A 16,145-nucleotide genomic window follows, 5' to 3' on the forward strand; every position below is an offset into this window, starting at 1 on the left:
GATTTCTCCGGTGAGATTCAGCCACTTGYGAATTGACGAAAAATTATGAAAACACAGAGAGAGACGAAATATACATTTGAAATGTTTTTATTGGTCAAATATTTGGGGAAGCCTGGCTTCCTTTGGTATCCATGACTACACATCACTGATAAATAGTGGCTGGGATCTCTGCACTATAGGTCTAGACATGTGGGATGATGATGATGATGATGAGGATGATGATGATGATGATGATGATAACGATGATGTTGAGGGTGAAGATGATGTTGAGAATGATGATGATGTTGAGGATGATGATGTTGAGGATGATGATGATGAAGATGAAGATTATGTTGAGAATGATGATGATGATGTTGAGGAGGATGATGATGATGATGTTGATGATGTTGATGATGAAGATGAAGATTATGTTGAGAATGATGTTGAGGATGATGACGATGATGTTGAGAAAGAAACTGAGTGTGAGTCTGTCTGTTGTCTGATTTGTAACCAATCTGAAGATGTTCTAGTCCTATCCCTGATGCATTATGGGGACTGTAGTACATCGTGGTATTATTGTAAAATACAGTGTACAGTAGTAAATAACCTAAAGAAAAAAGACAACAACGTATCTATATACGGGCCTTTGTTTGTTTGTTAGTTTGTTTGTAGTGTGCTGGATAGTGCATGCAGTACATGCCTGTAGCTGCTGAGAAACAACAAACATGTTGTTATAATGAAAGTCTTACAATAAAGATGATCTGTATCACGACAGTCAGGCCTCCGTGTTTTATTACTACAAACAGCGTTGTGTTTTTATTTAAAGCTGTAGGATATACCGTCACGTAAAGAGGAAACAGATTCCTGTTAATTAAGTTACAAATGTAACGGCTCATCAACCATTTAATAGCCAATATAAACGTCATGTAATGTACAGTAAAGATGTATATTTTATTCTAAAATGATCTAGCACAGAATTGAATAGATATAGTTCTATAGTAATATAGTTCTCCATGGAATCTAGAGCTAGGAGAAAAGAAAGATAAAAAAGGTCATTAAAGGGTCATTAAGGTTGCCATAACAATGGGGTCAAAGACACTACAGCAAAAAAACAGATAAAGGGAAAATACATGGGATGATAATTCCTTAGTACTGTAAAAACTTGTCCAGTCATCTTCCTCCGAACTAACGCACACGCACACGGCACACACACACACACACCCACACAGCACACACACACACACAACACACACACACACACACACACACACACACCACACACACACACACACACACACACACACACACACAAGCACACACAGAACCAATGGACAGAAGGACTCACTATGGACCCTTATACAGCTCTAGTCTAGATATACTAGTCTCAATTGGACACTTATACATCTCTGGTCTTGGGATATAGTTGGTCTCATTGTGGACTTATACAGCTCTGGTCTGGATATACTCGGTCTCATTGGTGACGCCTTATACAGCTCTGGTCTGGATATACTAGTCTCAATTGTGGAACCTAATACAGCTTTGGTCTAGATATACTAGTCTCATGGGGACCCTATACAGCGTCGGTCTGGATATACTGGTCTCATTGTGGACCCTTATACAGCTCTGGTCTGGATATCTAGTCTCATTGTGGACCCTTATACAGCTCTGGTCTAGATTATAGTCAGTCCAGGCCAGCCAGCCAGCCACCCAGCCAGCCAGCCCAGTGACTACAGGAGAAGGGTAGGACTTCAGCCAAGCGGGGCAAAGATCAACCTTACACGCTGATGTAAGAGGACACAGTTTCACACACACACACACACACACACTCACTCACCAGCGAGACACTCAGCGACATTGCTTCTCCCTGAGGATCACTCCCTGGAGCTGTCGTGTGCAGGGGAGACCTGAGCCTGAGACAGAACACTGGTAGTAACCTACAATTGATTACAAGCTTGACCCCAAATAATGTATGTTTTTACAGTATCTAGAGATATGTTTATTTGCTGTGACACCAGTGTAATGTTATTTAGCTGTATATTTATATATGGCTCTGGTGGAACCCAGCTTGGGTTTTAGATCGATCAGAGATGACCTTAGAGATCAGAGATGACCTTAGAGATCACATAGACAGAGATGACCCTTAGCCTTTCAGGACTACCCATCCCGGATCGGGACATCCCCATCAAAAAAGCTGACTAGCATAGCCTAGCCTAACGCGACAAGGGATATCATATAATTATAATTTCGAATAAATCACAAGTCCAATACAGCAAATGAAAGATAACATCTTGTGAACTCAGCCATCATTTCCGATTTTTTTAAATGTTTTTACAGCGAAAACACTAATGTATTTATATTAGCTAACCACATATATGCAAACACACAACGCATGTTTTCACCATGTTTCCACCGCATAGGTTAGCTTTAACAAAAACCCAGAAATAAGAGATAAAATGAATCACTAACCTTGAACAACTTCATCAGATGACGTCTTATAACATCATGTGTTATATCAGTAATACATTTATGTTTTGGTTCGAAAATGTGCATATTTGAGGTATAAATCGTAGTTTTACATTGCAGCCACATCACAAATAGCACCAAAGCAGCCAGAAAATTACAGAGAGAGCAACGTGAAATACATAAATACTCACCATAAACATTTATGAAAAAATACATGGTGTACAGCAAATGAAAGATAAACATCTGTGAATCCAGCATATTTCCGATTTTTTAAGTGTTTTTCAGCGAAAACACAATATGCGAATTATATTAGATTACCACAATAGCCAAACACACAAAGCCATTTTATTCACCGCCAACATAGCTTTCCACAAAACCAGCGATATATTAAAAATTAATCACTAACCTTTGGACACCTTCATCAGATGACAGTCTTATAACATCATTGTTACAATACAATTTATGTTTTGTTCGAAAATGTGGCATATTTAGAGCTGCAAATCGTGGTTATACATTGTGATACTATCAGCAACACATTCACCAAAATGTCCGGAGGTATTTGGGGAGTCCACCTAATCTAACAAAGAACTCATCATAAACTTTACATAAAAATACTTGTTGTAATGGCAAATGAAAGATACACTGGTTCTTAATGCAACGCTGTGTTAGATTTTTTAAAAATAACTTTACTACAACCATACAGCAGCATTATTGTGAGACAGCGCCACCTATTCTCCGCGTGTTGGAGCCAACATATTCACACAAAAAATACGAAATAACATCATAAATATTCTCTTACTTTTTGCTGATCTTCATCTCAAGATTGTTTGTGCAAGGTCCTAGGTCCAGAATAAATCGTTGTTTGGTTTTAGAATTTCCATTTCTTCTGTCGAATTAAGCGCAACTTTGGGCTAGCATCGCGGAGCTCACGTGTCCAAGAAATCTTGGCGGCATGGAACGAAAATCCAAAAAATTCCAAAATAAGACGTCGAATAAACTGGTCAAACTGGTTGAAATTCCTACTTTATGATGTCTTCTTATATGAATTCCAATAACATCAGAGCCGGAGCAATTCCGTAGTTATACCAAACGCTGTTCAGAAGACAATGTAAGGTTCCCCGGCGCGCAGATGAAAACTGACAAAAAGGGCGGACCTGTCCCATCCAAAAGCTCTTATATTCGGCCTCAACGATCAAGCTAGAACCCATTCAACGTTCTACTGTCTCGTTGACCTAGTGGAAGGCGTATGAAGTGCATACAGATCCATAAATAAAAGCCAGTTGAATAGGCAGGCCTGACCACAGAGCCTCATTTCAGAAATTTTCACTTCTGTATGGAAGTTGCTGTGCCAAATGAGTTCTGTTTTACTCACAATATAATTCAAACAAGTCTAGAAACTTCAGAGTGTTTCTTATCCAATAGTAATAATAATATTGCATATTGTTATGATTGAACAGAGTACGAGGCCGTTTTAATTTTGGGCAACAATTTTTTTCCAAAGCGAAACAGCAGCGCCCCTATTGAAGAAGACTTAGAGATCAGAGATGACCTTAGAGAAAAGATCACAGATATGATCAGAGATGACTTAGACGATCAAGACTTACGAGATCAGAGATGACCTTAGAGATCACAGAGATCAGAGATGACCTAAGAGTCACGAATGATCAGAGATGACCTTTAGAGCCAGGTCAGAATGACCTTAGAGATCACATTAGATAGAGATGATCTTCTAGGATCAGAATATCAGAGACCTTAGAGACAGAAGATGTACTTTAGAGAAATCACAAGCAGAGGATCAGAGATGACCCTCGAGATCAGAGAGATCAGAGGTGACCTTCGAGATCAGAGATGACTTTAGAGACTACATAGATCAGAGATTACCTTAGAGATCAGAGAGATCAGATATGACCTTAGAGATCAGAGATTAATTTAGAAATCACAGAGCTCATTCTATATCTTCTCTGTTTGTGAAAGGACCACATGACTGAGAAACAGGTAAGCAGGTACATGGTGCTTGTTAATATAAATTGCTGAGTCATTTATTCATTTCCAGCTCTGGTAGATAATCTAATAACATAAAGCAATAACAGGACGTAAGCCTGGATGACAGAAAATCCTAAACCGTCAGTATTCTATGGTGGGGGATGGAGATGGCCAAGATCTTAGAGGTACGATTTGCTACAATCTGATGGTAGTTTGAGTTCAACCAGAGAAGGATGGATGCTACTGTACTGTCTAATGACAAATACACCTAAATGTACTGTGAACAAGACACAGACCATGATTGTGTCTACTATGTGTCTTCTAGTTCTGGGCATTGAGTCAACTCAACTGGGCATTGACTCAACTCAACTGGGCATTGAGTCAACTCAACTGGGCATTGACTCGTCTCAACTGGGCATTGACTCAACTCAACTGGGCATTGAGTCAACTCAACTGGGCATTGACTCAATTCAACTGGGCATTGACTCGTCTCAACTGGGCATTGACTCAACTCAACTGGGCATTGATTCGATTCAACTGGGCATTGATTCAACTCAACTGGGCATTGACTCAACTCAACTGGGCATTGACTCAACTCAACTGGGCATTGACTCAACTCAACTGGGCATTGACTCAACAAGCACAGAATATTCAGAGAAAGAGTGAAACACTCCTCTTCATTTAATTCCCACGTGACCTATAAGCATGTTTCATTGCTGCCTTCTACTTCACACTATAATCAATGCGCATAGTGGAAGTTCAGTTTTTTACAGCGAGATTGAAATTTAAAAGGCAATGTTCCCCGCTTTAGCGGAGCCTGCATTCACGGTAAACGCTGCTTATGTCGGTACAACTGTAAATTACTTTCACATTTTTATCGCGGAATGTGTAACGCTTCAGCGATACAGACTGAATAGAACTCTTGGACTTTAATGTCTTCGACCTTTACAATGTCATATCAGCATATCTGTCATTAGTTCAAAATGAAAGAACAGCCTCTACCTCACATGAAAATAATCATTGAGTAAATGATTGCATCGGTGGGAGAGAGACACGGGGAGGGAGAGAAATAGAGAGGAGAGAGACAAAGGGGGAGAGAGAGGAGGGAGAGAGGGGGGACAGAGAGATGGGAGAGAGGGAGAGAGAGAGATGGGGGGGGGGAGAGAGACATTTGGAATGAGGGAGGGAGGGAGACAGAAGAGAGAGAGAGGAGGAGAGAATGAAAACAGGAAACACACAAGAGATGATAACCTCTAGTAAACCCTGACGCTGATCAAACACTACAGATAAACAAACGTGTGCTACTACTTGTATGTGGCTTGTTTTCATCCAGTGGGCCGTTGGGATGACAATGGACAGGTTGTTCACCACCTCTCTCTTCCAATCCTGTCGTAAGCATATATTTAGACAGACCTCATGTGCTATTTAAAAATCGAACCCTTCCAAGAACAAACCGTCCCGGGAGTTATTGGGTCAACAGAAATGGAAGGATAAGGAACGATGAGGTTACTGTTGGTCATGACGACAGACCCTCTGTATCTTTCCCCGATAGAGACAGAAACAGAGAGATAGGAAGTGAAACTGAGGTTACTATTGGTCATGACAGACCCTCTTTATCTTTCTCCCCTACTGTACTGCAGAGGCTGATCATCATATCTTAAGACAGAGCTCAACTATGTACAAGTCCAATCCCCCATAAAGATAGTACAGACAGTACAGGGAGTCAATGGAAAGGGATGAGGAGCACGGCCCCCCTGGGGAAAAAACGTAGAATCTTTCCTCTACCATCTCCCTACGGGTCCGCGGAGTTGGGGGGGGGTATTTTGTTTTGTGGAAAAATATTAGTTTGGGATTTTTTGAGGTGAAAAATTATTATTTTATGAATATCGCTAGCTACAACAGAATACCATTGTGGATGCAATTTTTATGTCTCTGCGTCCAGTACGAAGGAAGTTAGAGGTAGTTTCAGGAGCCAATACTTACTAGCGTTTAGCGCAGTGACTAGAAGTCTACAGGAAAAGTTAGCATGCTAGCTGTTCATCCGACTCTGGGGAAGTAGATAAATGGCTTCATTGCCAACATGTCTAACTATCCCTTTAACATGGAGGAAATGACAGTCATTGGAGCTGATTACAGGGCCGTCTAATGGTTGTTTTCGTGACGGAAGGACAGCTTCAGTGTCAACTTACGATCAACACCAGATAGAAAGCAAACAGAAAGGATATTGAACTATATAAATATATACTGTATACGTTTTAATACTATTTAACTATATTTATACTGTATATGGTTTAATAATACCATCTTTGAGAAATAACAATCAAATAAAAGCTAGACAGTTAAAAAAATTGCAAAAGAAAAAAAAAATTGCCATTCAGAGCACATTAGCTTTAAAACTACAAATTTGTCTCTCATCTCCATGCCAAATAAGCCCCTCCCCCAAAACAAAATGGCAGCTCAATGTAAAAATGTGTAGAACAGCAAAAGTAATCCAGTTGCTAAGATACCTTTATAGCTAAAAGACAATATTAGAGTTGACACTTCCTCGTACAATGAACAGTGGGGGAGGTCGAAATAATTAAACTGTCTACAAAATCTATTCATTTTAAAATGTTGAATACTACAGTACAGAACTGCTAGATATAGGATCCCATAGGACGTTTCCCTATATCTTTATAAGACAGCCATCTTCTATTTCTGGTTATTTATGCTTTTGGAGAAGGGTTTTTAACTTTTTATTTTTTGGATTTGGGGATTTGGGGGTGTCACAATTTCAATGGTGAAATGAAGGAGTCAAGTGCAGAGAGCAGGGTAGTTCCTTTGCAAGTGGAAATATTTATTTCACCCAGAAATACTCTATGAGAAGGCTACGCCACACAACACAGGGCGCGTCAAAAATACAGTCCAACATAAAAAGAAGACTGAATCCACTACATAGGAAAATCACCACCAAACAGAATAACAAAATAACAAAACGACGTAGACAGACCTGAACTGGAAAAACTTACATAAACACGCAGAACAGGAATAGACTACACAAACCGAAACAGTCCCGTGTGGCGCGACAAACACAGACACGGAAGACAATCACCCACAAACAAACAGTGAGAACATCCTACCTTAATATGGTTCTCAATCAGAGGAAATGAATTACACCTGCCTCTAATTGAGAACCATATCAGGCAACCCATTTAAACCAACATAGAAACACATAACATAGAATGCCCACCCCAACTCACGCCCTGACCAACTAAACACATACAAAAATAAGAGAAAACAGGTCAGGAACGTGACAGGGGGGTTACAAGTACAAGGGTGTTTATATTTGTATAATACACTTTAAATGTTTATATTTGTGTAATACACTTTAAAAGCTATAGGAGATTATAGTCAACGGGTTGGGTCTGTAACAGGTGCTGTCTTCATCCATACACGTGTTCGATTCTAATCTGTTTCTCCTTCAGGTTCCTACAGCAGGGCGATACCTGTACAGAACCCGTCCCTGCGTCTTGACCCGGAGGTGCCATGGCAACAGACAGCAACAGACTTGGAGACACCACGGCCACAGAGACAGCCACCAGATTGGTGCACCGAAACATTAACAACACCAACAGCACTGTCTCCAATGGAGAGGTCACTAACCGTGGTGAGGAGTTAGTCAACACACTATCCTCCATATCATCATCATCATCCCAGATTGATCACATCCTGTATGTAATAGATATTACAGTAGGCTAGCTACCATAACTGTTTATTTCTGTGTGCAGCGGAGAAGCACGCTGAGGATTTGATACAGTGGAAGAGGCATGCGGAGGTCGGTGCACTGATGTTTTTTATTGATTTTACCTTTATTCAACGAGGCAAGTCAGTTAAGAACAAATTATTATTTTTAATGACGGCCTAGGAACAGTGGGAACAGTGGGTTAACTGCCTGTTTGGGGGCAGAATGACAGATTTGTACCTTGTCAGCTCGGGGATTTGAACGTGCAACCTTTCGGTTACTAGTCCAACACTTTAACCACTAGGCGACCCTGCCACCCCTGTCTCTATTGTACCTAGATGCCACTTATCAAGCAAAGTAAAGTACTCTGTCTATATGTGCCAACCTATCATACTATGCTCTGTATGTGTGTGTGTGTGTGTGTGTGTGTGTGTGTCCTGTGCAGCAAATTAAGAGTAAGGTGCTGGACCAGATTCAGGGGCAACTTAGTGACCTGCTAGACAAGGCCCTGACTGAATCTGTCCAGACATTCACACAGAACGGGAACCACGGCAACAACCACGTCACCAGGGACGGGACAGTCACCACCACTAACAACAACGACCACTCACACAGGTTAGGACAGCTCTGATAATGCTGCACTATACTGTAATGTACTATACTACTGTACTATTCTATTCTACACTACACTGTACTCTACTGTACTACATTTACATTTAAGTCATTTAGCAGACGCTCTTATCCAGAGCGACTTACAAATTGGAAAGTTCATACATATTCATCCTGGTCCCCCCGTGGGGAATGAACCCACAACCCTGGCGTTGCAAGCGCCATGCTCTACCAACTGAGCCACACGGGACCATAATGATACTATAATGTACTATGCCATACTGTATGGATGACAACACACAGTTTAGGATCTGTGTGTGAGGTAGAGCCCAGTTTCTCCTGGTCAACTCCCTGCTATGTCCATGAAGGTACCTGTAGATGTTTGTATGAAAGTGACTAGCTGTTGATCTTCTCATGTTGATTTCAACTTCTTTATTCATTTCAGAACCCACACGGAAAAGAATGGAAAAGTATTTATGGACAGACGCTCCATTCTAGAGTTAGTTGATTTTATTTATTTAAACAGACGCTCCATTCTAGAGTTAGTTGATTTTATTTATTTAAACAGACGCTCAAACGGCTTAAACAAACAAGCACAGGACACTAGACAAGAACATAATGTTTTGTACACATTCCACTAGTGAGGATGTTCTGTCCACATGACACAATATTGTGCTATCATGCAACACCATTGTATCAATCAATTGTCTCGTATAGACAGTACATCCTCTCTACTGGACAAAACATTAATTTCATGTCTAGTGTCCTGTGTTTGTTTTGTTTGAGCTGTTTGAGATGAATCCCGTCAGAATAATATAATACTGTATTTGATAGTTAGATGAATCCTGTGTGTGTTCCTCCACAGTGATCTGTTTGAGATGAATCCTGTGTGTGTTCCTCCACAGTGATCTGTTTGAGATGAATCCTGTGTGTGTTCCTCCACAGTGATCTGTTTGAGATGAATCCTGTGTGTGTTCCTCCACAGTGATCTGTTTGAGATGAATCCTGTGTGTGTTCCTCCACAGTGATCTGTTTGAGATCAACCACATCCGGACCATCTACCACATGTTCATCTCAGTGCTCTTCCTCTTCATCATCAGCACACTGGCTGTGGACTACATCGACCAGGGCAGGTGTGTGTGTGTGTGTGTGTGTGTGTGGCAATGACGTCACGCTGCTTGCTTAGCGAGTTGCGCTTTCTCCGGATTCGGCTCACACCGAGGTTCAAACACAGGACCGCTGCCTTGCTAGCGCACGCTGCCTTGCTAGCACACAGGACCGCTGCCTTGCTAGCGCACGCTGCCTTGCTAGCACACAGGACCGCTGCCTTGCTAGCACACGTGACCGCCCTCCCGCAGCGTCTTACCAGTCGCGTCACGCAAAAACCTAGCTATTCGTTGACGCAATCGGGGACACACCAGGCTAAGGAGTAAGTTTCACATATCAAATCAAATCAAATCTAACTTTATTTGTCACATGCGCCAAATACAACAGGTGTAGATCTTACCCTTGAAGTGCTTACTTACAAGCCCTTTAACCAACAATGCAGTTCAAGAAAGAGTTAAGAAAATATTTACCAAAGGAACTAAAGTCAAAAATAATAAAAAGTAACACAATAAAATAACATTAACGAGGCTATATAAAGGGGGTACCGGTACCGAGTCAATGTGCAGGGGTACAGGTTAGTCGAGGTCATTTGTACATGTAGGTAAAGGGACTATGCATAGATAATAAACAGAGTAGCAGCTGTGTAAAAACAAATGGGTGGGGGGGGCTTTCCTCTGGGGGGGGGGGGCTTTCCTCCATTTTTTGGGCTTTCCTCTGACACGCCTAGTATATACTGTAGGTCCTGGATGGCAGGAAGCCGGTCAGGATGCTGTTGATGGTGCAGCTGTAGAACTTTTTGAGGATCTGGGGACCCATGCCAAATCTTTTCAGTCTCCTGAGGGGGAAAGGTGTTGTCGTGCCCTCTTCACGACTGTCTTGGTGNTAGAACTTTTTGAGGATCTGGGGACCCATGCCAAATCTTTTCAGTCTCCTGAGGGGGAAAGGTGTTGTCGTGCCCTCTTCACGACTGTCTTGGTGAGTTTGGACCATGACAGTTCGTTGGTGTGGACACCAACGAACTTGAAACACACACGTTTAGTGTTACTTTTCAAGAATGGTAAAGGCGTCCTCATACACAGGTTGGGTTTGCTCCTAGCAGAACTCGTCTAGGTCGAAGCGACCGTCTGTGATCGCATACTCCCTAAAAACCTTCGCTTGAAACACAGCAATATTACTGTTGTTTGTCCCTCTTGAGCCACTGTAGCGACATCATAGCCAGAAACACTTCCTCAAAATAGTCTGAATTAATCTAAGATAAATCAAGAAATCTGTCAATAGTTGTTTCCGTTTTTTCACCGAAGAGGTCTTAATTTTACATCTAACTAAGATGTTTGGTGTAGTATATCTCAAGTAAAAAAAAAAAAGGCATAAAAAACTTAGCATCTCTTGTGGAATGACAACGAACACTTGATGTTCCCACTCCTACTGGGAGTAGTACTGTTGACCAATCACAGACAAAGGTTTAGACTGGGAAGCTTACGATAAGCTTCAGACTTTACTAAGGTTTTTGAAGCATCCATTGTATTACGTTTCAATATATTCTATTCAATTGTATCCCCAGGCTGGTGCTGGAGTTTGACCTGTTGTCCTATGCCTTTGGGAAACTACATATAGTAGCTTTGGCCTGGCTGTTGATGTTCAGCTACACGTTGGCCGTGCCCTACTATGCCCTGGCTCTCTGGGGGACTCTCTACCATCGCAGCCCGGTACAGGGGGTACTGTCGGTGGGCGCTGGGCTGGTGCTCTCCGTCTTGCAGGCCGCTGTACTGGGGATTCTCCCTGTATACGTGGTGTTTCACTACCAGCTGCCTCCAGCCTCACGATTCATCATCATATTGGAACAGGTATGTAAAGTCAACACTATGACACTATGACATTTGGAATTACTAGAAGAGGTATGGATGGATGTGTGTACCTACAGTGGAGTGGTGGAGATCTGTCTGGTAGTGGAGTGGAGATCTGTCTGGTAGTGGAGTGGTGGAGATATGTCTGGTAGTGGAGTGGAGATCTGTCTGGTAGTGGTGTGGAGATCTGTCTGGTAGTGGTGTGTAGTGGAGATCTGTCTGGTAGTGGAGTGGTGGAGATATGTCTGGTATGGAGTGTGGAGATCTGTCTGGTAGTGGAGTGGAGATCTGTCTGGTAGTGTGTGTGGTGGAGATCTGTCTGGTAGTGGAGTGGAGATTTTCTGTCTGGTAGTGGTGTGGAGATCTGTCTGGTAGTGGAGTGGTGGAGATATGTCTGGTAGTGGAGTGGTGGAGATCTGTCTGGTAGTGGAGTGGAGATCTGTCTGGTAGTGGTGTGTGGTGGGATCTGTCTGGTAGTGGAGTGGAGATCTGTCTGGTAGTGGTGTGGAGATCTGTCTGGTAGTGGAGTGGTGGAGATATGTCTGGTAGTGGAGTGGTGGAGATCTGTCTGGGTAGTGGGTGGAGATCTGTCTGGTAGTGGTGTGTGTGTGGAGATCTGTCTGGTAGTGGAGTGGAGATCTGTCTGGTAGTGGTGTGGAGATCTGTCTGGTAGTGGTGTGTGGTGGAGATCTGTCTGGTAGTGGAGTGGAGAATCTGTCTGGTAGTGGTGTGTGGTGGAGATCTGTCTGGTAGTGGTGTGTGGTGGAGATCTGTCTGATAGTGGTGTGTAGTGGAGATCTGTCTGGTAGTGGTGTGTGGTGGGATCTGTCTGATAGTGGTGTGTAGTGGGAGATCTGTCTGGTAGTGGTGAGTGGTGGAGATCTGTCTGATAGTGGTGTGTGGTGGAGATCTGTCTGATAGTGGTGTGTGTGGAGATTGTCTGGTAGTGGTGTGTGGTGGAGATCTGTCTGATAGTGGTGTGTAGTGGAGATCTGTCTGGTAGTGGTGAGTGGTGAAGATCTGTCTGGTAGTGGTGTGTAGTGGAGATCTGTCTGGTAGTGGTGTGTGGTGGAGATCTGTCTGATAGTGGTGTGTAGTGGAGATCTGTCTGGAGTGGTGAGTGGTGGAGATCTGTCTGGTAGTGGTGTGTGTGGAGATCTGTCTGGTAGTGGTGTGTAGTGGAGATCTGTCTGGTAGTGGTGTGTGGTGGAGATCTGTCTGGTAGTGGTGTGGAGATCTGTCTGGTAGTGGTGTGTGGTGGAGATCTGTCTGGTAGTGGTGTGTGGTGGAGATCTGTCTGGTAGTGGAGTGGAGATCTGTCTGGTAGTGGTGTGTGGTGGAGATCTGTCTGATAGTGGTGTGTGGTGGAGATCTGTCTGGTAGTGGTGTGTGGTGGAGATCTGTCTGATAGTGGTGTGTAGTGGAGATCTGTCTGGTAGTGGTGTGTGGTGGAGATCTGTCTGGTAGTGGTGTGTGGTGGAGATCTGTCTGGTAGTGGTGAGTGGTGGAGATCTGTCTGATAGTGGTGTGTGGTGGAGATCTGTCTGATAGTGGTGTGTAGTGAGTCTGTCTGGTAGTGGTGTGTGGTGGATCGATCGTCTGGTAGTGGTGTGTGGGGAGATCTGTCTGGTAGTGGTGTGTGGTGGAGATCTGTCTGGTTGTGTGGTGGAGATCTGTCTGGTAGTGGTGTGTGGTGGAGATCTTCTGATAGTGGTGTGTGGTGGAGATCTGTCTGGTAGTGGTGTGTGGTGGAGATCTGTCTGGTGTGTGGTGGAGATCTGTCTGGTAGTGGTGGTGTGTGGAGATCGTCTGGTAGTGGTGTGTGGTGGAGATCTGACTGATAGTGGTGTGGGATCTGTCTGATAGTGGTGTGTAGTGGAGATCTGTCTGGTAGTGGTGTGGAGATCTGTCTGATAGTGTGTGTAGTGGAGATCTGTTGGTAGTGGTGTGTGGTGGAGATCTGTCTGGTAGTGGTGTGGAGATCTGTCTGGTAGTGGAGTGGTGGAGATCTGTCTGGTAGTGGTGTGTGGTGGAGATCTGTCTGATAGTGGTGTGTGGTGAGATTTGTCTGGTAGTGGAGTGTGGTGGAGATCTGTCTGGTAGTGGTGTGTGGTGGAGATCTGTCTGGGAGTGGAGTGGTGTGGAGATCTGTCTGATAGTGGTGTGTGGTGGAGATCTGTCTGGTAGTGGTGTGTAGTGAGATCTGTCTGGTAGTGGTGTGTGGTGGAGATCTGTCTGGTAGTGGTGAGTGGTGGAGATCTGTCTGTTAGTGGTGAGTGGTGGAGATCTGTCTGGTAGTGGAGTGGAGATCTGTCTGGTAGTGGTGGTGGTGGAGATCTGTCTGGTAGTGTGTGTGGTGAGATCTGTCTGATAGTGGTGTGTAGTGGAGATCTGTCTGATAGTGGTGTGTGTGGAGATCTGTCTGGTAGTGGTGGTGGTGGAGATCTGTCTGGTAGTGGTGAGTGTGGAGATCTGTCTGGTAGTGGAGTGGAGATCTGTCTGGTAGTGGTGTGTGGTGGAGATCTGTCTGGTAGTGGTGTGTGGTGGAGATCTGTCTGGTAGTGGTGTGTGGGGGAGATCTGTCTGATAGTGGTGTGTGGTGGAGATCTGTCTGGTAGTGGTGAGTGGTGGAGATCTGTCTGATAGTGGTGTGTGGTGGAGATCTGTCTGGTAGTGGTGTGTGGTGGAGATCTGTCTGGTAGTGGTGTGTGGGGGAGATCTGTCTGATAGTGTGTGTGGTGGAGATCTGTCTGGTAGTGGTGAGTGGTGGAGATCTGTCTGGTAGTGGTGTGGAGATCTGTCTGATAGTGGTGTGTGTGGTGGAGATCTGTCTGATAGTGGTGTGTGGTGGAAGATCTGTCTGATAGTGGTGTGTGGTGGAGATCTGTCTGGTAGTGGTGTGGAGATCTGTCTGATAGTGGTGTGTGGTGGAGATCTGTCTGGTAGTGGTGTGTTTAGTAATTAAGTAAAGACAGTGATGAATATAGACACGAGCATCAACAACATCTCATATTATACAAGTTAAAGTAGAGAACTGATCCTGATTGGACAGTGTCCCATCTCTGCTTGTTGTGGCAGTATTTGTATTCATCCTGATTGGACACGTCCCATCTCTGCTTGTTGTGACAGTGTTTATATTTATCTGGATTGGACACGTCCCATCTCTGCCCTGCTCCTCTTATCTTCACACTGATATTGTCAATAAAGAAAGGTTGATTTAATAAATCAGCTGGATGACTAGCTTGGTCATTTGTTATCTTTTTTTATAGAGTACTTTTTAGAATTGGCAGGAGAACATATGAGACTTTGGATGCAGTAACCAAACCTGGGTTCAAACACTATTTGAAATCATTTCAAATAATTTAGCTGAAGTTGATTGAGATTAGTTGGTGCAAGGGAAACAATAGAATAGTTACAAAAGATCAGCCCTGTCCATCTGGCACTTCAGGCAGGCTAAAGAAAAGGCTAAAAGTATTTGTAAGATTTCAAAAACTATTTGAACCCAGGTCTGGCAATAACTCTCACAAGGACAATTCTATTCCAATCCCTTGATTCATCTAAGGTGTGGATATCAATGAAACAAGTTACAGTCATTCATTGGTCATGATTGATTTGTTTTATTGCCTTCGCTGGCTCCATTTGCCGTGTATAACGTTTACGTGTTGTCTCTCTCCCCTGTTCAGATCCGTTTCCTGATGAAAAGCTACTCTTTCATCCGAGAGAATGTCCCAGTCATCCTAAAACACAAGACAAAGGAAGGTAATGACAAGGATAATGTAATGTAATATAAAATAATGTATGTAATGACACAGAAACTACCACCCAATGACGATTGCATTTATATTGGAGTCATTCAGTGCATTCAACTGACCATGATGAGTCATAATGTCAATACAGTGTCAAAACCTCAGAACCTTGTCTAGTGTTTATAGAGGTGACATATATAACCTCAGAACCTTGTCTAAAGTGTTTATAGAGTTGACATATAGAACTTCAGAACCTTGTCTAAAGTGTTTATAGAGGTGACGTATAGAACATCAGAACCTTGTCTAAAGCGTTTATAGAGGTGACATATAGAACCTCAGAACCGCTCAAAACCTTGTCTAAAAGTTGTTTATAGAGTGACATATAGGAACCTCAGAACCTTGTCTAACGCGTTTATAGAGGTGACATAATAGAACTCAGACTTGTCTAAAGTGTTTAATAGAGGTGACGTATAGAACACAACTGTCTAAAGTGTTTTATAGAGGTGACGTATAGAACATCAGAACCTTGTTCTAAAGTGTTTATAGAGGTGACATATAGAACCTCAGAACCTTGTCTAAAGCGCTTTATAAGAGGTGACGTATAGAACCTCAGAACCTTGTCTAAAGTGTTTATAGAGATGACATATAGAACCTCAGACACCTTGTCTATAAGGCGTTTAATAGAAGTGGCAT

At 43.0% G+C, this 16,145-nt stretch overlaps 1 protein-coding gene across 1 annotated transcript in view; it reads left to right on the forward strand.

Moving 5' to 3' along the window:
• The first annotated feature begins 1,798 nt into the window (after window positions 1–1,798).
• soat2 (sterol O-acyltransferase 2) overlaps window positions 1,799–16,145 on the forward strand; it is a 33,384-nt gene continuing 19,037 nt past the window's right edge. Inside the window, 8 exon segments of the mRNA XM_070438662.1 lie at window positions 1,799–1,905; window positions 7,890–8,071; window positions 8,193–8,239; window positions 8,592–8,761; window positions 9,201–9,254; window positions 9,781–9,888; window positions 11,424–11,706; window positions 15,390–15,465. Coding sequence (XP_070294763.1) covers window positions 7,951–8,071; window positions 8,193–8,239; window positions 8,592–8,761; window positions 9,201–9,254; window positions 9,781–9,888; window positions 11,424–11,706; window positions 15,390–15,465 — 859 coding nt within the window. The 5' untranslated portion in view covers window positions 1,799–1,905; window positions 7,890–7,950.

Source organism: Salvelinus sp. IW2-2015, unplaced genomic scaffold (assembly GCF_002910315.2).
Source record: "Salvelinus sp. IW2-2015 unplaced genomic scaffold, ASM291031v2 Un_scaffold1085, whole genome shotgun sequence".
NCBI lineage: Eukaryota > Metazoa > Chordata > Actinopteri > Salmoniformes > Salmonidae > Salvelinus > Salvelinus sp. IW2-2015.